Source organism: Bactrocera dorsalis, unplaced genomic scaffold (genome assembly GCF_023373825.1).
Source record: "Bactrocera dorsalis isolate Fly_Bdor unplaced genomic scaffold, ASM2337382v1 BdCtg011, whole genome shotgun sequence".
NCBI classification, from domain to species: domain Eukaryota; kingdom Metazoa; phylum Arthropoda; class Insecta; order Diptera; family Tephritidae; genus Bactrocera; species Bactrocera dorsalis.
Genome location: NW_026038062.1, coordinates 242,593 through 270,248, shown reverse-complemented (window position 1 = coordinate 270,248; position 27,656 = coordinate 242,593). Strand labels below are relative to the sequence as shown.

General features: G+C 31.1%; 7 protein-coding genes across 13 annotated transcripts; 5 read left to right on the top strand and 2 right to left on the bottom strand.

Annotated features, from left to right (window-relative positions):
* The first annotated feature begins 182 nt into the window (after window positions 1-182).
* Window positions 183-3,060, top strand: LOC105231561 (KH domain-containing, RNA-binding, signal transduction-associated protein 2). 2 transcript variants are annotated; one of them, XM_011212919.4, is made up of 7 exons: window positions 183-324; window positions 382-545; window positions 627-748; window positions 815-1,158; window positions 1,214-1,303; window positions 1,423-1,502; window positions 1,757-3,060. In XM_011212919.4, the coding sequence occupies exons 2-7, from the start codon at window positions 386-388 to the stop codon at window positions 1,897-1,899; spliced, it is 939 nt and encodes a 312-aa protein (XP_011211221.1). In that variant the 5' UTR covers window positions 183-324; window positions 382-385; the 3' UTR covers window positions 1,900-3,060. The 2 variants fall into 2 exon arrangements, with proteins under 2 accessions (XP_011211221.1, XP_011211219.1); XM_011212917.4 differs by having other exon boundaries at window positions 275-545.
* LOC105231562 (ubiquitin-associated protein 1) lies at window positions 2,934-5,321 on the top strand. Of its 3 annotated transcripts, none has more exons than XM_011212921.4 (4): window positions 2,934-3,074; window positions 3,155-4,616; window positions 4,671-4,843; window positions 4,905-5,321. In XM_011212921.4, the coding sequence occupies exons 2-4, from the start codon at window positions 3,176-3,178 to the stop codon at window positions 5,028-5,030; spliced, it is 1,740 nt and encodes a 579-aa protein (XP_011211223.2). In that variant the 5' UTR covers window positions 2,934-3,074; window positions 3,155-3,175; the 3' UTR covers window positions 5,031-5,321. The 3 variants fall into 3 exon arrangements, with proteins under 3 accessions (XP_011211223.2, XP_011211222.2, XP_029408465.2); XM_011212920.4 differs by having other exon boundaries at window positions 4,668-4,843; XM_029552605.2 differs by having other exon boundaries at window positions 4,668-4,843; window positions 4,892-5,049.
* On the bottom strand, window positions 5,310-6,951 carry LOC105231563 (uncharacterized). 2 transcript variants are annotated; one of them, XM_011212924.3, is made up of 3 exons: window positions 6,667-6,951; window positions 6,145-6,564; window positions 5,310-6,083 (listed from the first exon to the last, which is right to left on the bottom strand). In XM_011212924.3, exons 1-3 carry the CDS (start codon window positions 6,806-6,808, stop codon window positions 5,461-5,463), a joined length of 1,185 nt encoding a protein of 394 aa, XP_011211226.2. In that variant the 5' UTR covers window positions 6,809-6,951; the 3' UTR covers window positions 5,310-5,460. The 2 variants fall into 2 exon arrangements, with proteins under 2 accessions (XP_011211226.2, XP_011211224.2); XM_011212922.4 differs by having other exon boundaries at window positions 5,310-6,089; window positions 6,667-6,946.
* A 229-nt stretch (window positions 6,952-7,180) lies between these two features.
* Window positions 7,181-7,888, top strand: LOC105231564 (acylphosphatase-2). The gene is made up of 4 exons (XM_011212925.4): window positions 7,181-7,356; window positions 7,407-7,423; window positions 7,533-7,642; window positions 7,704-7,888. Exons 1-4 carry the CDS (start codon window positions 7,308-7,310, stop codon window positions 7,816-7,818), a joined length of 291 nt encoding a protein of 96 aa, XP_011211227.1. The 5' UTR covers window positions 7,181-7,307; the 3' UTR covers window positions 7,819-7,888.
* A 285-nt stretch (window positions 7,889-8,173) lies between these two features.
* LOC105231565 (F-box/WD repeat-containing protein 11) lies at window positions 8,174-17,606 on the top strand. Its single transcript, XM_029552606.2, has 8 exons — window positions 8,174-8,970; window positions 10,639-10,861; window positions 14,864-15,135; window positions 15,195-15,374; window positions 15,433-15,887; window positions 15,959-16,148; window positions 16,530-16,665; window positions 16,749-17,606. The coding sequence occupies exons 1-8, from the start codon at window positions 8,914-8,916 to the stop codon at window positions 16,772-16,774; spliced, it is 1,539 nt and encodes a 512-aa protein (XP_029408466.1). The 5' UTR covers window positions 8,174-8,913; the 3' UTR covers window positions 16,775-17,606.
* Window positions 17,607-17,991: 385 nt separating this feature from the next.
* LOC105231566 (beta carbonic anhydrase 1) lies at window positions 17,992-24,810 on the top strand. 3 transcript variants are annotated; one of them, XM_049461178.1, is made up of 5 exons: window positions 17,992-20,560; window positions 20,791-20,931; window positions 23,603-23,687; window positions 23,841-24,028; window positions 24,078-24,810. In XM_049461178.1, exons 2-5 carry the CDS (start codon window positions 20,839-20,841, stop codon window positions 24,477-24,479), a joined length of 768 nt encoding a protein of 255 aa, XP_049317135.1. In that variant the 5' UTR covers window positions 17,992-20,560; window positions 20,791-20,838; the 3' UTR covers window positions 24,480-24,810. The 3 variants fall into 3 exon arrangements, with proteins under 3 accessions (XP_049317135.1, XP_049317134.1, XP_029408467.2); XM_049461177.1 differs by having other exon boundaries at window positions 17,992-20,735; XM_029552607.2 differs by having other exon boundaries at window positions 17,993-20,931.
* Window positions 24,800-26,817, bottom strand: LOC105231568 (ras-related GTP-binding protein A). Its single transcript, XM_011212928.4, has 5 exons — window positions 26,661-26,817; window positions 26,452-26,596; window positions 26,164-26,381; window positions 25,940-26,106; window positions 24,800-25,872 (listed from the first exon to the last, which is right to left on the bottom strand). The coding sequence occupies exons 2-5, from the start codon at window positions 26,561-26,563 to the stop codon at window positions 25,440-25,442; spliced, it is 930 nt and encodes a 309-aa protein (XP_011211230.1). The 5' UTR covers window positions 26,564-26,596; window positions 26,661-26,817; the 3' UTR covers window positions 24,800-25,439.
* Between the last annotated feature and the right edge of the window lie 839 nt (window positions 26,818-27,656).

The window sequence follows — 27,656 nt, the reverse complement described above, 5'->3', positions numbered from 1 at the left end:
TTTCGAACAGTGGTGCCATATATAGGGTAAATATCGTCAAACTCATAATATTTGTTATAGTTTTTATTACAAAAAAAAAACATAAAAATAGGTAACGTGCCCTATATTTTCGTAAAGTGGAATTAAAAACAAGAATTTTGTTTACCGAAAAATTTATTTTGTTTTGGATAGTAATGCCAGGAAACGTATATCATAATCAGAGAACGTTTATCATGATATTATACGTTCTCTGTCTATTGTTAGCACTTGTCTTTTGTTTTTGGAACGTATCCGCCATTTTAATTCCAAAAATTTAGATTTGACAGCAATTTTAATCATAGCGGAGTAAATAATTTATTTTGTTTTTTAGCATTCGATTGAATTTAAATTGTGTTAATTTAGAAAAATGTCGGAACATTCAGATGAGGTCAGTCAAGTTACAAAAGATGGTGAGATCGATGGACCAAGGATAAATAATTTTGCCCAAAAATTTTTGGATGAATTAAACGAGGAACGTGATAGACTGAGCAATGAGTTTCCATTGTGTGCGCTGCTTATAGAGGAAGGTTAGTTGTATTCCGCTGCATTTTTATACAATTTTCATAAATAGTTTCGGAACATTAAATTGAAACATTGTCTTCGCACAGCTATTGAAAGAGTGTGCACTACAGGCCGAATTCCTGGAAGAGAATATTATGCTGATGTTTACAAACAAAAGCCTATCAAATTGGTTCAAAAAGTATTTGTCCCAATTAAACAATACCCAAAGGTATAATTGAAATATAAAAAAAATAGTTTGTGTACATCATTTATGGAAATTCACTTAATTTACTAGTTCAACTTTACTGGAAAAATATTAGGCCCTAAAGGCAATTCACTTCGTCGTTTGCAAGAAGAGACCCAGTGTCGCATTGTCATCAAAGGACGGAATTCCATACGCGACCGTGCTAAGGAGGAAGAAATGCGTAATTCGGGCGATCCACGACACTCTCATTTAAGCAAAGATTTATTTGTAGAGATTAGCACCGTCGCAACACCTGCAGAAGCTTACGCTCGTGTGGCATACGCTCTGGCTGAAATACGAAAATATCTAGTTCCTGACAAGAATGACGACGTTGCGCAAGAACAACTTCGTGAACTTATGGAAATCGATCCGAAATCCGCAAAGCAGTTTTCTAAGTAACAGAACTTAGGTATATAATGTAATAATATATTTAATATTGTTTAATTTTAGATCAATATATGACAACAAAATAATATCCAGTGGTCCATCCAAGTATTTGAATTTTGTAAAACAGTATGCATATCAGATTGATCCATCTAAGTAAGTATAAACAATATTTTTAAAAGATTTTAATTTTTTTTTTGTAAAATATCTATTTAAACGTATAATTTATAATTTATTATGAACAGTATTAATCTATATATTTAATACTTTCACAGAGAGGAGGAATCAGAAGAGGAGTATTATGAAACTCGTATTCCTAAGCGTACAATCGTTCCGGCTTACGAATATACCCGAGGTAAGATATCAGTTTATTATTTATTATTATCGTGATTGCAGTCAAAACTTTATGAGTAATATATATAGTTAGTTGATTAGAATCTGCAATAATTTTGACTCCAAAAACTTTTAATAAAAGAAAATAAATAATTCATATAAAAAATAAACTAACATAACTTTTTAATAAATTATAAGAAACATTTCAATGTAAAATTTCGATAATATAATAGATAACTTATAAAAAAATTAATTAATGAATAATGAATATTTTAGCAAAAATTGTGCCAACAACTTTGCCCTATAAACGTCCACCAACTGCCTCTATATACGGAACTCAAATGAAACGTTTCCGCGAAGCTCCAGTTAGACCAGCAATAAGACCCGTTGCACATGGAGTATTAAAGAGATATAAATAAATAACAGTATAACAAGTTTTCATTGAAATAAATATGCAGCATAAATAATAACATTTAACTTATCATATGTCATCAAAAAGTATCGTAATAATATATAAAATAAAATTTTTAAAAATATGACAAAACTGTAAGTAAGAATAGATTAGATCTGGTTGCTATTGATGCTCCATATTTCAAATCTGTAACAATATATATATATATAATATAAAACAATACATATTTACGCATATTCGAAGTGCACAGAGATTATTGTTCAATTGTAAAACAATAATAAATAAATATTGTCCAATAAAATAAAACTTGAATTCATTTACCAAAATGGTTAAAAGCATTTAAACAAAAACCAATAACTTAAAGTAATTGTTAACTTATCCCTTTCATAAAACTAAACTATAAAAAGTAGAGAGCCAATATGAGATAGTTGTATACAAAACTTGTATAAACTATACAAAATTAAAAATTCTAGTTAAAGCTCTGATTGATCTATTAAGTTAAATGATAACATTAAATACTTTACCTTATAAAAAGACAAAAATATATTTTTATATAACAAAAAATGTTTTGTTTTTAACGGAGTATTATTACAATAAACATCCCATTTGAATGCTTTTTTCCTCACGAACCTATGAATATTTTAACATAATTTTAAATAAAAGATTTTGCCAGTATTATTTTTTGCAAATAAATAATAAAAATTATATAATTTGTTTTATTTAACTGATCTAATGGAAAGACTTCGGAGTTCAATTCAATTTTAAGTGTGAATTTTTGAGGAATTCGTATTCGATTAGGGTTTTCACATGTCTCATAAAGTTATAACGATTCGAAAACATAGCATTGAGAATTGTAAATGTGTAAACTCATTTTTGTATGAAATCCAACAACAATTTTTTTAAACAAGTGTAAAAATTTAAAATTTTACAACTTTACGATGCTTTACGCAGAAATTCCTCTGTTGAGAAAAACAAAACAAATTGAAATTACGAAATGTGTAAACCCTGTCCTAGTCATCTGACATATTGTCAAAAAATTGTCATGTTTTCGTTTTATTCATTTTCGTGAAGATTATTCCGAGAAAACGAATAATTTCTTCACTTGGAAAAGTTTTTATAATAATTAGTAATAAAACGGTATAAATAGAATATATTTCAACAAATTTAAATGTCAATAATAAGGTACAAATAGAAAAGAAAAACAAAGAACTATTAATGTTGAAATATGGTATACATATGTGTATGTGTGTTTTGCTTTTCAGACAAAGTATTTAAGGAGGAAAATGTCCAATTTCAACTATATGGACAGAGTTCCTGTTAAAATATCGGAAAGTTTTAAACCACCTCCCAGGTTGTATCAATTGCCTCAGTCAATAGTTCATAAATTGCAATTACCAGCGGAGCATTATAATGAAGCTCCACAATATTGTTATGACTTCCAGTTGGAAAAAAAGGTTCTTGCCAAAATGCCTGAGTGGCGACGTTTAAAACAGCAGGAGCGAGAGGCACGCCGTGAACGAAAGGATCAAAGAGAGCAGGAACGTTTACAAGAACTGGAAGCCAGAAATAAACGTATGCTGGGCGCCGTAAATTATCCGAGTACCGATGATCTGTCTGGTTCGGATAATGAGACAGATTACAAGCAAACAAATAATGTTGGAAGAGAAAAAAATGAGTCTGATACAGAAGAAAGATTAATTTTACCCCCGCAAATAAACAGTTTTCATAACATACTACAACCAACTATTGTTTCCAGTACTTGTGAAAATTCCAAAAAATTAAATGGCATAACAGCAAATAAGATGCAAACACATGCTAAGGCCGGAAAAAATTGTAGTGGTGCAAAAGAAGTAAATGCATTTAATTATAAAGACTTCGAAGAAGATACATCATCACCTTTTGATAATATTGAGTTAAAAACAATTAATGATTTAGATATATTAGCGCAAGTGCTTCATAATACGCAATTGCATGTCCAAAATAAGGAAATAGAGGTTAAAGAGGAAAAATTGTCGCACGAAGAAAAAATGGAGAAAATTCAAGTAGAAATTAAATCTGAGCTAACAACCAAAGATAATACTCACAAAAATATTATAGGAGAGAATAATAAGGTTGACTTTAAAAAATTAAATCATCAACCTTGGCGCAATGAAAACATTCCAAATCCAATGATTGCAAATAACAGTATGACTAATGCTACGAATTGTATAAGTAATAACAGCAGCACAGCACTTCATCCATACAATTCACTTATTAATCCTGCACAACATACTCAACAAAAATCCTATCAAACGTCTTACAATACATTATATAATGGTGAAGAAATTGCTCAGAAGTATTTGAATTTTAATGCCCAAACTCAAAACACTTCTGCAATTTTGGGTAATCACAATTACCTATATACCCACAATTACAATGGTAGCGCTTCGGTTTACGGTAGTCCCAGACATTTACTAAATCATTCAGCGGACGTTAATTCTACACAATGTATTGGCAGTAATGCCAATAACTATGTAAGCCCGATTTATGTCAGCAATGAATCACATTTGCAGAATCAACAATTTTTAAACACCAGTGATTACATAGATTCAAAATCCAAGAGCGTTCCAGATATACTGGAAGAGTTAAGTGACGAGGTTCGCAACTCAGAAATACGTAGATCCCGTTACTATAGTTTCAATTCTGAAGAAGAAAAACAAACTGAAGTCAAGGATTTTAAGGAAGGTGGGTATATAGATATTCTAATAAACATAAGTTAAAAATATTTATCTGAAGCAGATATAACTCCAAAGCAGTCACCTGTGAAAGTAACACACTTATCACAAGAGACAAATCATTTTGACAAATTGCCTCTGCCTGCACAACGACTAGTTACAAATATTAGTTCTATGGGCTTTCCGTTGGAGCGAGTGGCTAAAATTTCCACAATTTTCGGTACGGATGATAAAAAGGTAAATAACGCTTAATGAGTTGTACAACATGACAAATAATTTAATTAGGTAATAATTACAGATCATTGAACATCTAATACCACTTAGTGAATTGATGGATCTGGGTTTCGACGAAGCGAAAATCTCCGAGGCTCTATTTAAATTCAATAACAATAAAGATAAGGCCTTGGAATATTTAATTTCATAATCGCTCATTCCCTGTAGGGTCCTATATTATACATCTATATATATTAGTTTTAAAATGCAGTTTATGTGTGTAATGTATTATTATTTAAAACGTATGAATAATTGAGAGAATTATGAGAAACACCAACCGCTTTCAATGTACATACAAAGTAGAAACTTCATCAAAATGTAAAAAAAAACCGAAAATCACACTGATATATATTCGTTATATTTTTTACCGAAAATATTAACGATAAATAATGTAATTGAGTATTCCTATAAATAAACAAAGAAATACAAATACATGAATATACATACATTGTTTTATTTTTGCAGTCTACATATCATTGACATAGGATGACATTTTCCTTTTGTTTTCGCAATAGTTTTGTTGTTTTGTGTTAATTTTTACGCAACTAAAAACATCTCAATTCTCATCTATTTTTAAATCATTAATTCATTGCCCCCATTAGGAGGTTAATAGCAACATCAATATTACCATTTGCTATAGTCAAATATACTAGATTGTCATCGTAATTGAGTAAACCCATTTGAACCATAGTGCGCAATTCATTAGCATATTGATGCGTTCGATACTGGGGCGGTAATTCGTCACTGTCGTCTCCCGTAATAGGATCAGTAGATGTTTCTGTTGTGTCCATTCGTTGTGAATCTCTGCCTTGATCAGTATTACCACTACCAGAACTACTAACTTGACTGACCCGTTGACCTAAAGATTGTAAAGCTCGTTGCAACTCTGATCGAAACATTGTTGATGAAATGCGCTCCCCACTAGTTGAATTGGGTAGGGATGCAGATGTTTCAGCAGCGGCTTCTGATGTTGTACCCGTGGTCGGCGTTACATTTACGTTATCACTATTTCTCTGAGCAATGTTGGACAATGAATTTACCGAACCGACGCCGATTCTGGCAAGTGCAGCTTGTAATTGCTGGCGGCTTATCATACGTATTCGTGAATTCTCCGATTGCGAACCTGATGTAGGTCGGTCATTACTAGTGCTGGCGCCCATTGAATTTTCTTCCTCAGATGAATTGGTTGAATCAGTCGCCGGCTCTGAAACTATATGATAGAAGTTGATATGTATAGAGATTAATATAAGACATATTTCACTTACGTGTAGTCGATGAGCTTCGAGCCAATTCTTTCTTAATAGTATCTACCATAAATGGAGCTGCTTCACAAATAATGGGGTAGGTTTCTGAAATGTTTTTAACTACTTCTGGATGATGAAGTGTATTAAAAAGGACTGAATCTCTAATTAGAGCTTGCGCTCCTAAATTATGACGAAATTCTGGATACTTCGCCAATACCTTTTGGAGGATATTGACACGTGAATTCACATTTATTTGAGTGTGTGCAATTACATTAAAAAGCTCGTGAATACGTGTTATATTCGCAGGGGTTGACACATCTTCTGGAGGAACGTACGGCGAATGTTGCTTTGTCTTGTTGAAACAATGCACCGTTCCGTTAGGGCAAATCATTTCCAATAATTTATTTTCATCTTTTAAAGCTAAACCTTTGTATATTAACTCTGCAATTTTTTAAACATACATATACATATTATATATATTACAAATCATAAACATATACATATGCATATCGGCAGAAATATTTCTCGTATATACATACTTACCCAAATTTGTTGCATCGCATTGCACCTTTTTAGCAATTTCTTCTTTTAAATAATTCACATTACGATCAAAGTCGATATCATCTAAAGGTAGAAATTCATTTGGTTTATCTTGCAAATATATGCCAGCAAAAAGTGAAGGCATTTTAAATATTCGAATATTTAGAGAAATGGTAAGAGTTTTCCGCACTGATGTATATAATTGTTGATAATAGGCGAATCCTCAGCTATAGCGAAATTTTAGATATGCTTTACAGAGAACGTATATTATACGTGCTTTATTTTGAAACGTCATGGCCAAAGAGTTGCCGTTTAAAAGATTTTGCATGAAAGATAGAAAATACCACATTATGTCAGAAAAAATCTTTAAGGAATCTTAAATACCATTCGGATTTTTGTAATTTTTTTTAATATGATATTTTTAATCCAACTTAAAAATCAACAAGAAATAAAAAGTAGCGCTTATAATTTGTCTTACAAATCTTTTTACTTGCATTGAACAGTTTGGCATGGCAGTGCGCAAGCGCCAATAAAAGACAATTGACAATCGAACGGATCAAAACAAAACCAAAAGAACAATAAATTATTAACTATTTATAGTAGTTTTATAATTGCGTTTTATTGAACTTCTTCAAAATCTGAAAATGCCAGAAATAATGAGTTGTGATTTCGAAGTTCACGGCATAGTTCAAGGTAATTGAGGGATTTAATTTGAACGTAATGGTTACTATTGTTTATTTCAGGTGTTTCATTTCGAATGGTAAGTTAATGTTATGGAGCAATGAATCATCCTCGTAAGCGCTGTGACCACCAAAATAACATTATCATTTGAAATCATATCTCAGGCTTAAATTGTATGTATATTGCAGTATACTGAAAGGCAAGCAAAATCTCTTGGAGTGAAAGGATGGTGTATGAACACGCCACATGATACCGTTAAGGGACAAATCGAAGGGAGCCCTGAAGCCTTTGAGCAAATGTAAGTTTAAAGCATTACAATTCTGTGGTATATTCGTATAATTTTTGAATTTTCTTTAAAGGAAAGTTTGGTTACAAAAAACTGGAAGCCCGACATGTCGCATAGAAAAGGTTGATTTCAGTGAACCGAAAAAACTACCAGACTACACATTTACAAATTTTTCAATTCGTCACTAATTCAATTGTTATATATATAACGGTTAGAAATTAAAGCATTGCAAAAATTTGCATTCGGTAATAAAATAAATCTTGTCATTTAAAAAAAAAATAACGTATTTATGCTTCTGCCGGAGGATTACTATTACAGACCATTCACAACTTTATGGAGTATAATTTTTTATGATACCAGCCCAAGAAATATTTAAGAATTAATATCCACATTGTTTAAATTAAGATGTATTCAATATTAAAAATGCTATATTTAAAAAAACGTATGAAAATATTAACAAATCCATTTTTATAATTTTTAAGTGGCTTTAGTTATTGTGAATGTTTCTTTCTTTGCAGCGAAGTTGGTTACAATTCTCATTCACGTAAATTTTTCAGTCGTGTCGTTTATTGCGAGCAATCATCACTTATTCTTTGCTGCTTCGATAAAAAAAATTAAGAAGTAGGAGTAATTATATTTATTTCTGTAATTTCACTTTACGTGAGTGGAAGAAAGTAAAATCAAACGTTGAACTAAGTGTGAGTTATTTCTTTATTTATATTAACAACGGAATTGATTACTCGGAAAGTTTTCTTCGCTTTGCTAAATGACTTGCGCTTGTGCAAGTGAGAAAGAGCAAGTTGTAAACCCATTCAATAATGGCTGCATAGGTAAAAACCTTGAATGTTTGCTTAAACGAGAGAGCTAGCTGTGTTTCCTGGTGTACGTGTGCACTTAACAAACGTGCGTTCGTGAACGCAAACAAAGGATCTGAGCGAGTACTTTGTGCGCTACACGTCAATTGTAATTGCGTTAGAGCGGACGAAAGGCATTAATACGTTTAGTGTGGTTTGTTATAGTCACAAGCGGGAGTGAAACAAGCAGACGTTGTAAAGAGTGCGCATGTGTTTTTGTAATATTTGGATTTCGTGAACGAATTTTTACTGGGATCGTAGGAATTGAATTATCTATCCTCGTTACCCGTTGCTGATTATTGCATATGGAAAATAAAAAGAAAGAGGAATAACGTCGACAGTCATATGCTATATATATGTGTGTGTGTGCTGTGTCAAAAATAAAAATATAAAACAAAGAAGGATTTTGAAAAATTTATAAAGCAAAAAATGATTAAAATGGAGACTGACAAAATTATGGACGAGACCAACTCAAATTCGCAAGCTGTAAGTTTTGTTAACCACTTTTAATTTTATAAAAACATTTTACAAATTTTATTTTTGTTCTTTTGACTATTAATATTGCCTATAATATATAAACTTGTTTTTCATGTACATATGTGATTATATTGTGTATAAACTTTGAATTATCAATCATTAATTGAAGAAACCTTTTTTAATATATTTGCATTCATATTAAATAGTGAATATTATACATTTAGCTTATGGCACAGCCATCAAACTGCCCTGACTTATTGATCAAAAGCAGTTCAAGTCTATTGAAATTCATCTTATTCGTTATATACGCGTGTGCTTTATGTTAATAAGCATGGAACCATAAATTATTTCGGTTTAAATGTTCATTGTATAGATTTTGAATTGATTTTCTGCAATTTATGTTCAAAAATGGGATTTGTGCAACTGTTGCTACTAGAGTGTATTAAGTTTATTCTGGAGTTTAATTCGTAAATAATAATAAATACGGAATGTGAAATGTTTTTTAATTTATTTTCATAAGTACTTGACTTTTATTTCGTTCAATATCTCTTACTAAATAATGATAAAATTTCAAATTATAGGTCCTAAGAAATTCGATAAATTAGACAAAGTCGTAAGCAATAAAAATATTTGATTTTACAATATATTTGTTTCTTCAATCAACCAAACTAGCTTATGCATATAATCATATAGACTTTTTGATTCGGGTATCAGATTAAACATAAGTAGTCAGTCAGTCATAAGTAAAAATCTGATTTAATTTAAAATTTCATTATTTACAGTATGAAATTTTCTTAATAAACTATACAGATGTGTACAATATATCACATTTTCATCTCATTTCAATGGTGTATAACATTTTTCGGTCAACTTTATATGACAGAAGTTATAAAATTACAAAGGCGGCTATTGAAATGCGATGAAAACTAGCCGAGTGTTGTGTAGTTATAATTGGTTCATATATTTTTGCTATATTTTTTTTTTAATATATCTACGTGAATCCCAATTTGTTTACTAGTGCTAATTTTTCTCAAAATTCTTATAGCTTAGCAAACTCCTTGTTATGTGAATGCTTATAAAGTTTACAATTCTGTCACCTCTACTTGGTATATTGAGTTTAACTTTTTTCGTATTTTCGTCGTATTAATTTTGAACTGTTCTAAAAATATTTTAACTGCATAAGATAAATTTTAATATTTTTATAAACGGGATTAATGAATTTAAACTGACAAAAGTATATATGTATTTTATAAATACAATATACGTAAATAAACAAAATTTAGAGGATATTGTAAAATGTAGGTTACAAGAGTTCATTTATTCATAAAGAAAGTCGTATACATATGTATACTAATCTAGTATTTTTTTGTCGCAAGGGTGCATATGAAATCTATAAGTATGTTTGCATGTACATATAGACTGCTTATATAACTATTTTGTTTTATATATTTATACTATGTTTAAAATAAAAAAAATCAAAAAAAAGTAAAATTTACACAATTACTTAGTGCATTCAGATTTATTTGATATTTTCTAAAACTAGATTTTCTCTTTTCTATTTGCAAATTACATTTGATTGTTTTACTGTCTTTGGTAACTACTGCTCATCAATGACTACGATAATTTATTGTGGCTATTTTCATACATCTTCATACAAAATTATAAACATCATGATAGTTCACGTCAACAATGCTGTATGATCCCGTCCGTAAGAAAGAATCAACGCAAATATTTCAAAATGAACGTGAGACCTGCTTAACCTACTTCTCGCAATGGAACGAAGCGGATCAGGTTGAATTCGTGGAACAGCTTCTTGCGCGCATGTGCCACTACCAACATGGACACATAAATGCGTTCCTTAAACCGATGTTGCAGCGTGATTTCATCACATTATTGCCGAGTAAGTGCATACCGATATTACTATAAAAACTAAAGATATATACCAATGCACAAATCCATGTCCATGTATATGTACATAATTATGTATGTTGAGCAATAGAGTTTCTTTATTTAAGATGGCGCACATTACATCGAAATTCAGAAAATACATTATTAATGAAATAATTGAAAATAACAATTTAGATTAATATTTGGAAAATCTGCGGATTTTAGAAATCGTGCATTATTCGCAAATATACATACATATACATATAGTAAGTAAGTCAAGGTCAAGGGTTTTGGTCAAGTAATTCAATGGAATGTTTTATTGAAAGAAACTAATTAGTACCCAGAAGTTCGTTTTACAGTGTTTGTAGTCTGAATTGCTCTTTGTCAATGCTTTTTATTTAAAAAGAAAGTGACCAATTATATACACTTTGCACCGCAAGAGTATGTGGACTTAATCGATTTATATACATGTATAAATCAGAATTAAAGCAATATTAAGAAACGTAGTTTTTTATATTTATTTATAAGTATTTTTACTTCTAATATATCTTTAACTGTCTGTTAAAAGTAGCGCAACCACTGACGCAACACGTTCATTGCGAAGTGCCTATAATGTGTGTGTGCGTGCGCGTATGCCACTTACCTTGGGGCTTTGTAATTTGCTTAGCATTGCAATGTTTTCTGATGTATGTACATATGTATCTCCTATTTTCGTTTATAAACTAGTAACAATTCGCAACTATCAGATTTACATGCAAACTTATGTTTACCAAGAACAAGAATTGGTCCTGAATATACAATTCATATATAATCAATAATAGATTGAGTCGCATTTGCAACATACTCTTTATTATAAAATATATTTATTGCTTGTTGCAATCGATCTTCTTGTATGTATAATATATGGTACATACGTATGTATGTAGCTCGAGTGCAACTGAATCTAACGCTATAACAAAGAAAATATTGAGTTTTAACTATAAAACTATATAACCAAAATTTTTAGCTAAATAATTGGGAATATGTTGTACTGATATTTGTATAAATATATTTTAAAATGGTGTCTTCCGCATGCCCAAAGTCAACCACTTTTCCTTTGCGTAATTTTCTTTTTTTCATTTGCTTTCTAAGTACTGAAAATATTCTCAGTGTGATACTTTCTTTTATTCTCGTATGCAATAACAGGTTCCAAATGGGTTAACATCATAAAATGATCCTCTAGCAAGTCGTTGTTATTTTATTCATATATTGATGCCATTTAGTCAGTGATCCGAATTGTTATTTTATTTATAAACTTATATAAAAAATAAACTTTTGTGTACATTTGTACATGCAATGAGTAAAGATTTCTATACTTGGAAATCGTTCATTGTTCCGCTGAAAAATTCATAATAGCTACCTTGAAATTCAAAACGAATGGAGGAAGAAAAAGTAAACTTCAAACTTAACGCTGTGTAATTAAATTCATGAAGTATACTTATGTATACATACATATGTATGTATATATGAATGTATTTTATATTGAGTACATGATATGTGCACATATTTATGTATATAAACATACATACATATATGTTCACATTAAGTATTTATAACCAATAATGCATTGTAACCATTCCCACTGGGATAAGAAATATTAAAATATACCGTAATTATTTATGATAATCTCATTTGTGAAACAAATAAGGAAGAGTTAAGTTCAGGTATTACTCTTTCAATTTGTGAGGTTCAATAGTGGTGAAATATTTTCAGGTATTGACAATAATTTAAATACGAGGTCACTTGGGTCTCATCATGCAAAAAACGGCATATTTTAAATAATATTTTTTCATATATAAAAATTAAATATTTTATTCAAACTTTTTATTGTTCTATTCTATTTTAACGTATTTTACAAAGATTTTGTGAATTGGTAATATTGTTGTAAATATGTATTTAAAACTCAATAATATCAAGCTAAAAAGCTTCTCTAGTCATCCGAGTTGTGCAGATTATAACAAAAGTCGGACATACATAGAGTCTGTAGCGGTAGCTTAAAGTTTTGAGCAACATCAACTCTAGTTTACCCGGATGTGCAGACAATGACTTTTTGCGTTATCACTTCTAGTGGTCATCTGCATAAATGCTAGTATAATACATACATACATATGAACATATATGTATGTATTTGCAGGTGTGTGTGTGTGTTACATATCATATTTTCACTTTTCTGTAGATGATGTAATCTTAGTTTCACTTCACTTTCGTATACAAAAATAATATTTGCAACGCAGCGTACAACAAACTGATAATCTACATTTACATAGCCTCCATATACATATTTTAAATTCAATTTCTATGTATCTATGTATAATGATTTCTCTTCTAAACTATCCAATGTTCGTGTAGTTTTCTTATTGCGATTTTGTATTTTATATAAACAATTTTATCCTTATAATTTGATCAATTATTTTGGCACCGAGTGTGTCGGTAGAGTTTATATAGTACCTCTGCTTAATGATTATAAATTTAAAAATAAGAAATGTATTTTGAATATAAATAAATCCAAAAAATTGGAAAATTTGATTTTTCAATTTCCCCAACTGTCATTCATATTTAATTTGGGCGCTCCTACATTTGGTAAGACTGAGATGTTGGGAAAGCATCATTCGTTCAAGTTGCATATGTTTTTAAAACTGTTTTTAGTAGAAAAAAAAATATGAAAAAAATCTCTAATTTGACATACGACTTTCAGAGTATTATTGGCTTACTCAAATTTTAGCCTACGGTTCTAAACAGTTACTATAAATAAATATAAATATTTGCATTTTTTGCTTTATAACAGTTTAAATGTTTTGCGATGATGAAAAAAATGGAATATCTCAGTCGATGACGCTTTTATATTGTATTGGTGGCGCATATTTTTAAACCACATGCAATGAAAAGCGAATGAATCAGATGTGATAAAGTATTCACTATACTGCATAAATATAAACAAATTTATGAAATTTTTTTTTCTTATTCAATTGTAACATAGGGTTGCCAAAAATTAATTAAAAAATAATTGAAATAATATTTTTTTACTTTGTAATCGCAAATATAGGGTTAAAAAAATATAATCTCACATACCGGGTTAAAAAATAAAAAAATTTAATACCAAAAATCGAATTTAAAAAAATAATGCAATTAAAAAATAAAAAAGGAAAATTTTAACCCCAAGCATATAATTATGCATAAAATATATAAATTGTTTTAGAATTAACATTTTTTCTCGTTTGTGTACTTCATTTATATTCAAAAATAAAATTTTCAATTTTCTATTTTTAATCACAAAATAAAAATATAATTTTTAATCCCATAATCTGTATATCTCAGCTTTGTATGGTTTACATACACATCTTATTCGTATTTAATGAACTGACTCGTTAACAAAGTAAAAAGTGCAAAGCTAAGTGTAAAGATGGAATTGGGTTAATCGTGATGTGACTGACGGCACGGTGCGTCAAGTCTACTCTTTAGTTTCTTGGTTATTCGGTTATTCACTGTTTTCGGTTCACTGTCTGGATGTTTAGCTTTATGTAGAAATGTATGTGTGTGTGTGAAATTGGTGAAATGCTGCTCCACATGCAGATATTCTCCACAATATGTATAATTTTGGGTTAACGTGTTTCACATATACGGCACAGTTTATAGGAAGATATACTATACACATAAACAAGAATGTACAACATGTGTAGTATATGCAACTACATATGTATTGCCACCTATTGCGTTTGCTTTTTATGGTGCATAATAGTAATTTTCATTACTTACTACCTTTGTAATACAAATTGTGCGTGTGTAAATAAGGGAAACTCGAAATCATCGTTGATACTGAAACTAGGCGAATTGAGCACATGCTATATTTTCTTTTTTGTAACCACCGAAGCTTTACAAAACTCATACGTAATATTCTTATAATTCTTTAAATCCTTACCCCTATTTCTATATTTAATATTAAATTCAAATATTTATTTTTTTACTCTGTTAATTATAGAGAAAGGCCTCGACCACATTGCCGAAAACATACTCACCTATTTGGATGCAGATTCGCTCAAGTCCGCCGAATTGGTATGTAAAGAATGGCTGCGTGTTATCTCCGAAGGTATGCTCTGGAAGAAGCTGATCGAGCGCAAAGCACGTACCGATTCTTTATGGCGTGGATTGGCAGAGCGTCGAGGTTGGATGCAATATCTCTTCAAGCCGCGTCCAGGCACTACTCACAGGCCACACTCCTTCTATCGCGAACTATATCCCACTATAATGAAGGTGGGTTTACTCTCGTTTACTGTATAACACATACTTATTTTATTTTTTTTATTAAATAGGATATTGAGAGCATAGAGAACAATTGGCGTAGCGGTCGTCACATGTTACGTCGCATTAATTGCCGTTCTGAGAATTCAAAGGGTGTTTATTGTCTGCAGTATGACGATCAGAAGATTGTGTCTGGTCTGCGTGATAATACCATTAAAATATGGGACCGCACGGACTTGCAGTGTGTTAAGGTATTTTCTAAATATACGATTTAAAATTTTATATAATTATTTACACATTTTAATATAGACTTTGACTGGTCACACCGGTTCAGTTTTGTGTCTTCAGTATGACGATAAAGTCATTATTAGCGGTTCGTCAGATTCGACGGTACGCGTTTGGGATGTCAACACCGGCGAAATGGTTAACACGTTGATTCATCATTGTGAAGCTGTGCTTCATTTACGTTTCAATAATGGCATGATGGTAACCTGCTCGAAGGATCGTTCGATTGCTGTGTGGGATATGACCTCGCCCAGCGAAATCACCTTGCGACGTGTATTGGTCGGTCATCGCGCCGCCGTTAATGTGGTGGATTTCGATGAGAAGTACATTGTATCAGCCAGCGGTGATCGCACCATTAAAGTGTGGTCAACATCAAGCTGTGAATTTGTGCGCACATTGAATGGACATAAGCGCGGCATCGCGTGTCTGCAATATAGAGATCGCTTAGTGGTCAGTGGAAGTTCTGATAACTCAATCAGGTGTGTAAGAAGTTAATTCCGTTATACTTTTCCGATTTAGTAAAATTTCTTTAATTTTTGTGTTATTTCAGACTATGGGATATTGAATGCGGTGCTTGTTTGCGTGTGTTGGAGGGTCATGATGAACTGGTACGTTGCATTCGTTTCGATTCGAAACGGATTGTCAGCGGCGCCTATGACGGTAAAATAAAAGTTTGGGACTTGGTTGCGGCGTTAGATCCGCGCGCACAGGCAAACACACTTTGCTTGAATACCTTGGTGGTAAGTGTAAATATCGTAGTTAGACAAAAAAATTTCTGAAGATAGATGACTGTATGAAATCGATAGGATAAACAAAGGAAATAGCTGAGCATTTCATTGCCTGGCAGCAAATTGTTAATGATTACAACAAATTACAAGAATGACAAACATTTTGCTGCTTATAGTGTCCTTGTCGGCTTTTCTGAAAACTGCTGCGGACGATGAATGTTTTTGGCTATGATATAAATAAATAAGAATAACAATGAAGCTTAGATATTTTGTGAAAAATAATAACCCATTAAATTAAAAATAATAGTAGTAGTAGTAATAGTACAACGTACATCTATTTCTAATTATTCTTTTCTTTATCGTATTTAAATCAATGTTTTTTTATTTTTTCAGGAGCACACTGGCCGTGTTTTCCGCTTGCAATTCGATGAATTCCAGATTGTCAGTAGTTCGCACGATGACACCATTCTCATATGGGATTTTTTGAACTTCCAACCTAATGAAAATGCATCATGTCGCCCACCTTCACGTAAGAATCGCCTCTGGAGTGTGTATTATTCATTCTAAGCAAGTATTTTGTTAACCAATGATTTACCTTTCTTCTCATTTTAGCTGCACTTACACTAATGGAACATTAACGTTTCGCATTAGTCTATAATTTGAATAACACCCAAAACAATAAGGCAATTGACGTATGACAAATTTACGCTAAAGTGATCATAAAGGGCACATTTAATGCAAACATTATAACATATTATCAAAACATAGCAAAATGTTAATTGTGTTAAATTTAACCGAGTACTTTGCAGTAACATTGAAACTGTAAACAAAAAAAATCAGAATAAATTACAAACAAAACACACAATATCGTCGTTTGCTTGCCGCGGCAGCTGATCTCCAAAAAGATTACAAGAAAAACAATTCATACGTAAAAATATAAAGAAAATACATTAAACGTGTTGCACTGAGGCGAAGAAAAATAAGAGATTGCATAAAACAAGTCGTTGATCTTAAAAGTGAAGGGAACATATATAATGTGTGAATGTGTGCTTATATGTGCACCAGCTGGCACATAACCATTATTAAAACGCTTAGTATTATTGAGGAAAAGAGAAGCAACTGATAAAAATATCATTTATTGGGTAAATGTTAACAAAATTATTATAATAAATTGACATTTAGGCGTTGTAAAATTACAAAATCGAATCGAAAGTGCACTGTAAGTTACGTTGATGTGGAAACGATGGGCGAACGGATGAGTGCGTTAGCTACCCAGGAGAAAAGTAAAGGAGATGGACGTCATCACCATCATCAACATCATCATTTAAGCTGAAGCATACACAAGTAAAACAATTTTAATTTGTAATTAGCGTAGAAATGTTGAACAAAATACATACAAACAAATCCAATTATATCGAAAAATTGCAGAGAGAAAGAAGGAAATAAATAAATTGAATGTATGAACTAAGACATACTATACTTTTTCGAATTGCAAATTTATTGAAAAATATTCGAATGATGATATAGGACTACTTATGCATAGGTTAATTCACGATCTTATGAATTGCTTATGAATCTAACCTTAGCTCTAAAGCAAAATGAAACGAATCGTAATTTCAATATAAAATTTGAATTGATGTTTCTTAGGATATGTTTTTTATTATTTATTGTCTTATTGCATATTTCTTATTTTTTTATTTATTTAATTTATTATTTATTTAATTAATTTATTATTTATTTAATTAATTTATTATTTATTTAATTAATTTATTATTTATTTAATTAATTTATTATTTATTTATTTAATTAATTATTTTTTTTTTATTATTATTTTATTTAAAGGTCTGTAGGGTAATCTTTTTTCAAAAAAATATTTTTTTTTTCATTTTCGTTAAGTGTAATATCTTAAAAATATTCTCTAACAATTTCACGTTGATCCGATAATTAGTTTTTGAGTTATTCGACAAATAACAAAGAGAGCTCGGGCACTTCAAAGCAAAAAGGCAAGCTTTAAACACGTTTTTCTCAAAACTATGTTTTTTTGAACTGGTGTCAACTGTAACTCGAAAACCGCTCAGCAGCTTTTAGAATACATAATAAACTCGGGCCTGATCTCGAGGATTTTTTTTTAAATTTCGATTTTTTAAAACCAACTGTTGATTTTTTTCCAAAAATTTAGAAAAAATTGTAAGAGGCCGCCATTTTGTTAATTTTTGAAAAAGTAAAAATAAAATCATTCGATCAGGCCCAGGATTATCTATTTATAAAACTTATTTTTTTTTTTCCGATTGACTATAGCTGACTCCAAAGACTTATGGTTGTCACCGCAAGTATCTTTCTTTGGAACTGGGTCAACACAAACAACTATAACTTTCAAAATATTTTTTTTTAATTTCGTGACTTCAAGTCAATACATTCTATAATAATGCCATATTACTACTTTTGTAAAATAACATGATTTAATAGCAAAAAAATATCGAAAATTCTCATTTTTTCGTGCCTCTGACTACCCCTAACCTCTTGATGTGGAAACCCACTTTGCCATTGGAAGATTTCGAAAAAGGCCCAAAAATAATACTGCTCGACGTTCGGAGCACTCGGAGTGCACACCTCAAACTTTGACACACTTTTTTAAACTGGCGGATATGATTCCGGTCGAACTACTAACCGATTTGCTTATTTTTTTTTATTGTTCACAAAACGCCTGGCTGTCGTCCCTATATTTTTTTATAATTTATTGACAATGTTATGACAAAATTTATGTAAAAAACCGTGGGGAAAAATTAAAAAAAAAACTTTAATTACTTTTTTATTTATCAACATTTTTTTTTCATGATTCTAGTAGAGACGATAACCATTACGTACGTTTTAAGAATAAATTGGGTTTTTGTGTTTCAGATGATCCAGACATGAGAAATCACGTCTGCCAGTGAAAAAACGCATCTCATTCACCCAGCCATTTCTCCGACAGATGTCATCAAAAAATTCCGAAAAAATTTTTTTATACACTCCTAGTTCAATTGTAGAATAAAAATTTCTATGAAAAAAGTCAAAAAAAAACAGGCCAGATTACCCTACTGACCCTTTAAAGAGATTATAGGAAATAGTATTAACATTGAAATTATTCCATTGTGTTATATATTAATTTCGGAGTTGCTAAACGCATTTTACAGACATTAGTTTCAATTTTAGATGATGTAAGGATAAGCAAAGTGCTGACCAAGCTTAGGCTCAAACGTGATACAGAATATGTTATTATATGCATTATTTTGTTTTTTTATATCAAAAATTAGAATTTTCAAATTTTTTTCGAATTTGATGTTAAGACTGAACACCAAATTAAATCAATGGAGATCCCAGAGATTTTTGTAATTTACATCAAAATTATAATGTCGATGCTTGGTTTTTCCAATTTTGTTGTTCTTGTTGAATCGGATATATTAATTTTTATATTTTTATATTCGCAATTAGCTGTTACATTATAACTAAGTTAAACTTAGTCATTTAATGTATAGTTTGGGAAAATCTATACATCCATTTCGAGTAATACAAAACAAAAAATATTTCCTTGGATTATTATTAAATTAATTAGAAAATCTGATGCCTCAACCTATGAAACAAACTTTGAGCCATATCCAGTTTCTAAATTGGTAAGGATTTGTCCCATGGATAGCTTAAGTCATTAACTTTGATCTGTAAGGAACATTTATCAAAATTTAATCGAATCTTTACTATTTGTTCTAATATATAGTATTAATGGTATTTTGAACACATGTTTTTAGACGAATTGGCGAATTTCACATTATAACTGTAATTGTTGTGCATGGCATAAAAAGCTCTCTTAGACGTCTGAGTTTGGAGAACAAGTATACGCCTATTGACCAGAGCTAAGTTAGATAATGTTAAAGAGTGCTCTCACTGTCTCACGGTATTGTTTTGTAGCTTTTGCACTCGTAGTTAAACACATCCATACATACGTACGTATGCATAAGAGTACAAGCTCCAGCCCGTTTAGTTTAGAATCGGTAACGAGTAACAAGTTTGCCGCTAAATGCGCAACGAGTGAACTTTAGGCGAACAGTTGCTCAAGATTAATGTGGGCTGGCCGCAAAATGTAGTAGTGAACAAAACATGCGATTACTCTCACAGTTGCTAGACAATAATGAAAAGAAAGCATTAAACTTTCAACGCAAAACTTGTTCTCCAGACGTTACTGAACGAAAAAAATGGATGTAAATAAAAAGTATAAAGAAGTCTAGCGTGTTAACGTTTAGAACGAACAGTCGATTGCAGAAATTGGAAAACACAACAAAACCAAATAAATATGTACATGCACGAGTTGAATGGATGAGTGTCTCGCGAGGCCGGAGAATCGCGACTACGCGTCCAACAGTTCAGTCAGCTTTATGAAAGTGTCGCAAAAGGTTCGAGTGCATTCATTTTTGATAAAGTATTCGAACTTTTCTGCTACATATTTATTACAAGTCGTATTAGTACCGAAATAAATTTAATGCGGCGAAAAAATAACTAAATGTAAATAACTAACAAGTGTAGCCGAAAACAGCAACTATTTATACATACTAAATATATACTCACATTGTATGTATATATGCATGCGTGAATTTATGTTTTTACCTATTACCCTGTGTTGAAGGATATTTGTGTAGAAGCTGGTGAAAAGGTCGAATAAAGTAGTTTGAATATGGAGCGAATATTGCGTGGTATTATGCGTTATCGGAATACGACACGTGAACAGATGGTAAAGGAATTCCAAAAAGTTCGTGATCATCCTGAGGTATGTATAAATATCGTACATAGCATAGATGAGTTCATTTTTAATAGGCACACCGTGTTCAGGCATACATATGTATATATATGCACATATACAGCTGGTCGCACGTGAACACAATATTTATAAACATACAAATTAATGATATTAATGTTTGCAATAATTTGTGTGTAGCTACATATAAATGTATTAATAAATAAAATGATTTTGCATGTGAGCAACATGACCTCTACCAAACCAAACATATTATAACTTATATACATAGTTATATTTACATATGTTTTATATATTCGATGGTAGCATGTTCTTTTATTATAATCTTTTTTGCAAATTTTCCGTTCTGATTTGAATGGTTAATAAAATTCGAGTATAATAAAAATGAGCAATAATTTTTCGAACCTAGCACAATCAAATCAGTTTCTTTTATATTTTTTTGTTGTCTTATGGGATAGTATGTATAAATGAATGTTCACATATAATATGTAAGTTCGTTTCGGAAAGTTTTGAGCATTTTATGTTATCAATGCTTAACATATTGCTTATGTTTATACGTAGGTATAACATATACATACGTACATATTTATATATACACGTATTTTCATTTAGTTGAAACAAAGATACTTTATTTAATTTTTTAAAGAAAGAAAGTAAGTAAATAATATCCAATTTTCATAAATGATTGTTAGATAAATCTTTTTCTTTACGCAAAATGCGTATACATTTACATCAGTAAGTGATTTAATTATGTTGTAAGGAAAACTTAAACTTTCCTAGGGAACTTATTTCAATTGTTTGGTTGTTATTTTATAAGACGCGAGTTTTGATTAACTTGATGTTGGTGGAATGTTTCAATATCTTTTATTATAACAGATGGCGCAAAAAAAACTTTCCGCTGTTTTTTGGAAAATGAAAAACTTTTTTAAAAAATGAAAAACTTTGACTCTGCTTGTGGATTATTTTTATTTGGTCTTTTACATTTTTTACATCAAGTCGAGAATATGATATCATGTAAATGACCGCCGCCACAGTTGATTGTCATTTGAGCCCTTTTTATGACATTTTCCATTACATTGGCTAGAACTTCCAGCGATAGGTCTTCACATTCTTGACGGATATTGTCTTTAAGAGCTGCAAGAGTCTGACGCTTATTGACATAAACCCGCGACTTCAAAAATCTCCACAAAAAGAAGTCTGGAGAGGTCAAATCAGGCGATCTTGCTGGCCAGTGCAAATCGCCAAAACGGGAGATTAGGCGCCAGGGAAATGCATCCTTCAGCATATCGGTTGAGGCAGGCAGTGTAGCGTACCATTGCTTATTTACGTGTATTTCGCTTGTGTTTACTACACAAATGTCAAAACAGTACTGACGTTAGAGGTCAATTGCAAAATTTATAGCATACATATGTATGCCGCAAAGCACTTATTAAACAGGGCAAATTGGTCGAATATGGACCTTCAAGGTTTTTATAGTAAGTTTCCTCTTTCGGAAAATGTAAAGTGAGTCCAGTTCTTAACTACATATTCCTAATTAGAAATACATTAGTATGTAGTAATAAATACACCTATGTTAGTAAATCTATTGTACGTCCATACACACGTGGGTATGTATGTATTTCCTTGTGTACATGTGGATAGTAATTGATAATATTTACATTAATTTTGCTCTAAAATTTTTAATCTTCGGTAAGTTGTTGGAAACAATATCTGACAACAAATATAAATAAAATTTCTAAAAGTGTTCATCTTCAGCACGCAGACCGCTGGACTAAAAAGTTATTAAAATCACTGATTCAAGTATATTAGCAGGAAAAGATTTATAAGCCCTTATTTTTGTTATCTTCGCTAAGCACATACATACATATACATATGTACGTAGCTAATGTAGACATACATACATATGTATGTAAACGTCTGGCAATGTGCCTATATTAATCTATTTAACACCATATCCGTATCAAATTTATTATCTGGCTGGATATCATAGCATAAATAGATATGCACATACGTAAAATTAATACTAAATAATAAATTGATAAAACCGGTAGACGTTGAATTAAAATATTTATGGCTTCAAGTACATATGTACATATGGTATATGTATATATAAAGAGTACCTGAGTATCTTAAGTTTTTATACAAAGTTCTCAAAATAATACCCTTAATATTATCATAAGACTATGAGTTTATGTTAAAATGTGGTTAATATTGAGGGCTTTAAACTTCAAAGCTCAAATCGTCACGAATTAATTACATATTGGAGAAAATGTTTATTTTCCAATTATGACGGTTGGAGTTAGTTATTACAGGTTTTTTCATTTAAGTAATATAACTGAGAATTTAAAAATGACATAATTAGCAATTAAAAATTGATAAATTACCAGACTAAGCAATACATTTGTCGCCTTACAGCATTTGAAATGTATACAAACGAAGAAATTCGTAACTCATTTAAATTTTCACACGAATAATTTTTTAATTGCATTTTTAACAATTTTTAAAATAATTATGTTTGCACATATGAAAATTAATTTAGCTATTTATTAACTTGTAAATTACTTCCACAAATCTATGCCTGCACGTAAATATAGTTAAAGAAGTATTTAATTTTTTAAAAATATAATAATACTTCAATTTACTTTAAACTATTTTATTTTCATATCGCATGGGTCAAACATAGCCTAAGGCAGTTTTCTTCACTTGCATGGACAGTCGTATGATACCAACCCGCTACACAGATACGCACGTCGGCGATATGTTTGTAGGTGTGTACAACAACATACATACTATGTATGTATATACATATATATTACAGTCCTTCGATAAATGCTTTTTATACCTACATATATAAATATGTATAAGCGTATTTTGCGATATCATTAATTTACTTTTTTATCATTCTTATATCTGCATTACAGTGCGTAACGCAGGAAATGTGATACCGCATGCCCAACACTTTCAGGATGAATATTTCAGCTGCGAGCCGGCTGCACTGGAATTGGGCTGTGTCATCAACGATATTCGTCATATTATAGTGTGCGGACATAGCGATTGTAAGGCAATGAATCTATTATATAAACTACAGGATGAAGAATACTCATCACAAGTAAGTTGTTAATGTGTGACTGTCTACTTACCTTAGCCAATTTGTGTAGTTAAATAGACGTCTGTCGCCGTTACGATCTTGGATGTGGACACACGCTAGCAGCAGTCTTGATCATTTCAAAGCTTGGAAAAAAGAAGGCATGCAAGGTCCTTTGATATTCTCTTCTGAAACACCTTTACGTCGCTTTGTGGCTTATATTGATCCGGAAAATAAATTTGCCATAGAAGATAAATTGTCGCAGATCAATACGTTACAGCAGTTATCGAATGTGGCTTCATATGGCTTCTTGAAGCCGCGACTTGAATCACATGATCTCCATATTCATGCGTTATGGTTTGACATTTACACTGGTGACGTTTATTATTTCAGTCGCGGTGCTAAACGTTTCATTCCGGTCGATGAGAGCACAGTTGGAAAGTTGACCGAAGAGGTGCGTCGCTATTACTCATGACGACCGTAATATTAAGATAATATAATACCCATATGCATGTAGGTAGCGTAAATACATATGTATAGTAATCAACAAATGTAAGTTGACTGTGATAGGAATCTGAATAAGTTGCATATAAATGCAGCACCAAATACTAGCCAAATTTTTGAATTTACAAATTTTTAATTTTCTTTACTGTATCATAAATGCGTGTATGTATATGTAAGTGTAAGTGCATTATGGAATTAATTCCGAATTGTTCAGAAATTACCTCTAAAGTACATATACATATATTCTTCAAATATATGTTATTACTAATTAAAAATAAAACCAATAAGTCGTGTAGTTGTAAAAATGATTTATTAACCGCTTATATTAATGTAAAGATAGCATATTATAATAGCTTTACACACCATTATTATAACTATAAAAATATGTGGCATATATGTATGTATGTATAAAGACATTTCTGTACTCTAAACTTTAAATTTATATAATAAAGCGTTCAAATTTTTTTAAACTTCAATAAGCAACAATTAATAACTATAAAAAATATGTACTGAAAATCGAGAGAACGAAATAAGCTGAGCTGCGTTGTTTGAGATGGTAAATGATTACGTTCTTAAAATGTCACCTTCTTCAGTCTTGGAGCTTAAATTGTGTTTTTAATGTAAGAAAATATTTTATGTAGTTACTCTATATGTATTAACATTTTAACTTATGCATAATTTATCTGCAAAGCAAATCGTTTTACAATTCTTCAATAACTTTCGCATTTTTACTTTATATACAATTCTATCCAATTCTATACACTTAATTTAAGCTCCAGTACGAATCAAGCTTTATTATAAATGTTTACAAATCTAAATTTCAAAACTTTTTCTCTACAATGAAGGAAAATCACAAAAAAACACATTTGCACACTTATTTGCAACAATTTCAAATCCTCTCGTTAACAGTGCAGTGCACCTACATCCTATATCAGTGATACTGATGATGATTCATTGCGTTGCTATTTGGATTCTCTAATTCTTCAAAAGATTTGCGCGCATTCCGTATGTTAACCAAAGTCGCTTCGGAAGGTATTGTTGGATCAGACATGACAACCATCACGTATGTATTGCTGGTAAAGGTATCTATGAAAGCTGCAAAGGCGCTATTACGTACCTCCATCGATTGAAACTTGGCGCCCAATTTCGAACAGCTTAGTTTAAATTGTTTTATTATATTGGAGACTTTCTCGAAACGATGTGAATCGCGGTTTTTTTTGCTCTGACAATGTGAAATAACCAGAAAAGTGGCCTTTTCGAAAAGTAACACTTCATCGGCCTCAATAACATTTGCGAAATGCGTTAAAGAGTTCTCCAATACGGCCACATTGGGTATAAGCATGGTGACTATACTGGACCAAGCTCTATGTGTAAATATGCCGAACATATTAAAGTTACTTGAGTTTAAACTGAATTTCTGTTTAATATTACCTGTATAAAGTTTCATCCCAAATACTGGTACGGAAGCAGGTAACATTTCCCGGTTTGGATAGCTTAATGAGATCCTCTTCGCGCTCTTTGAACAAAGATTCTCGTTGTTCTTCAGCGACTAAATCCATTTTATGTATCAAACAAAATATTTTTGCTTCCGGCGAATTCTTCAAAAAAAAATAATATTTTTCCAATGAGATTATTTCAAAATCCAAGTTGCATACCTGTAACAATGCTTCCAAACATGATTGATAGTAGTGCACATCTAGTTCCAAGTTACGACTCTCTACATCAAATACATATATGAGGACTTCAACATTTCGAAAAATGTTATCTCTCTGAGATGCAAAGTATTGCTGCATGAAGCCCTCCTGACCGCCACAATCCCATAAATTGAGTACAAGATTTCCCAGAAACCGTACATGAGAGTGCTCGACGTCAACTTTAAGTAGAAGGTAGTAATATATTTTAATTAGTTGCAAATATTTCTGGCGTCTGTTCATTTTACTTACTGGTCGCACCCAGACGCGTCGTGTCTCGAGCTATGTAGTTTGCAAATATAATGGAACGCATACTGGTTTTGCCTGAACCGCTTTTGCCCATAAGCAGCACCTTTTTCTTCATTTTGAATTATTTTTTCAACTTTTACGAATATTGCTTTGGTGAAGACAAAAACAACTTATTTTGCAAATGTAGTTACCAATATCATAAATAAACTTACCAAATTGTCAAAATTGACCAATTACACTGATAATAGTCTGATAAATGTGTAGTACTTGTTTTGACAGCTGCACACCTAAACAGCTGATTGGAATTTATTTCAGACGTTATAATTTTGAAGTTTGGAACGTAAAATATTCTTTCCAGTAAGTGAAGGCAACCCGAAAGTATAAAACATTGAAACGATTTTCATGGAAACACGTTGTAACTAATTAACCACATGACTGAAAAATTAATAAGCGGGTGTATAAGGGTTTCGGCTGTGTGTCCATTCGTGAAACCAATATAACTTTTAACAGAAACCTCTGGTAGCGCTGTCGGATAATTCATGTGTGATTTAAGGATCAATATTCGTAGAGAATACTAGTATGGAACATCGAATCAATCTATCAATTTTTATTTTTAAAGCCTGAAATAAATGTTTAATACGAAATTCTATATGAATATGAAAAAACGCGCCTATAAATAGGCAACTCATTTTTTTCTAAATGATTACGGCAAAGGACGTCAAAATTGTGTAGCACTGTTCCGGTTTAAATAACGACATAACGCAGATTACGATTTGTAAAATTTTGATTTTTTAATCATTTCGTCAACTAAAGGGGTTTACGTTTTTAAGGTGTTTGGTGCATTAAACCGCTAGAAGAAAGCGAGTCATTTAACATTTTTACCCCAATAGACACAGAGTTAGAAATGAGATTGTAATTAACAAAAAAGTTGGTGGTCTTTTAAAACGCGTCTTAATTTGATGATTTTTAACTTCTTCTCCCCCTTTCATCACAAGAATACACAAAGTACATACATATATATGTATTTTTATTTTTATATATTTTATTTGTAGTCATTTTCATATTCATGTTATAATTCAGTTTCTGTTAATTATTATGTTTGTCTTACGTGTCTCTCTGCATATGGTTTTTTGCATTAATGTTTTTTACATATGTACCAACTGTTGACTTTCGACTATTTTAATTTAACATTAACTTTATAATTATAT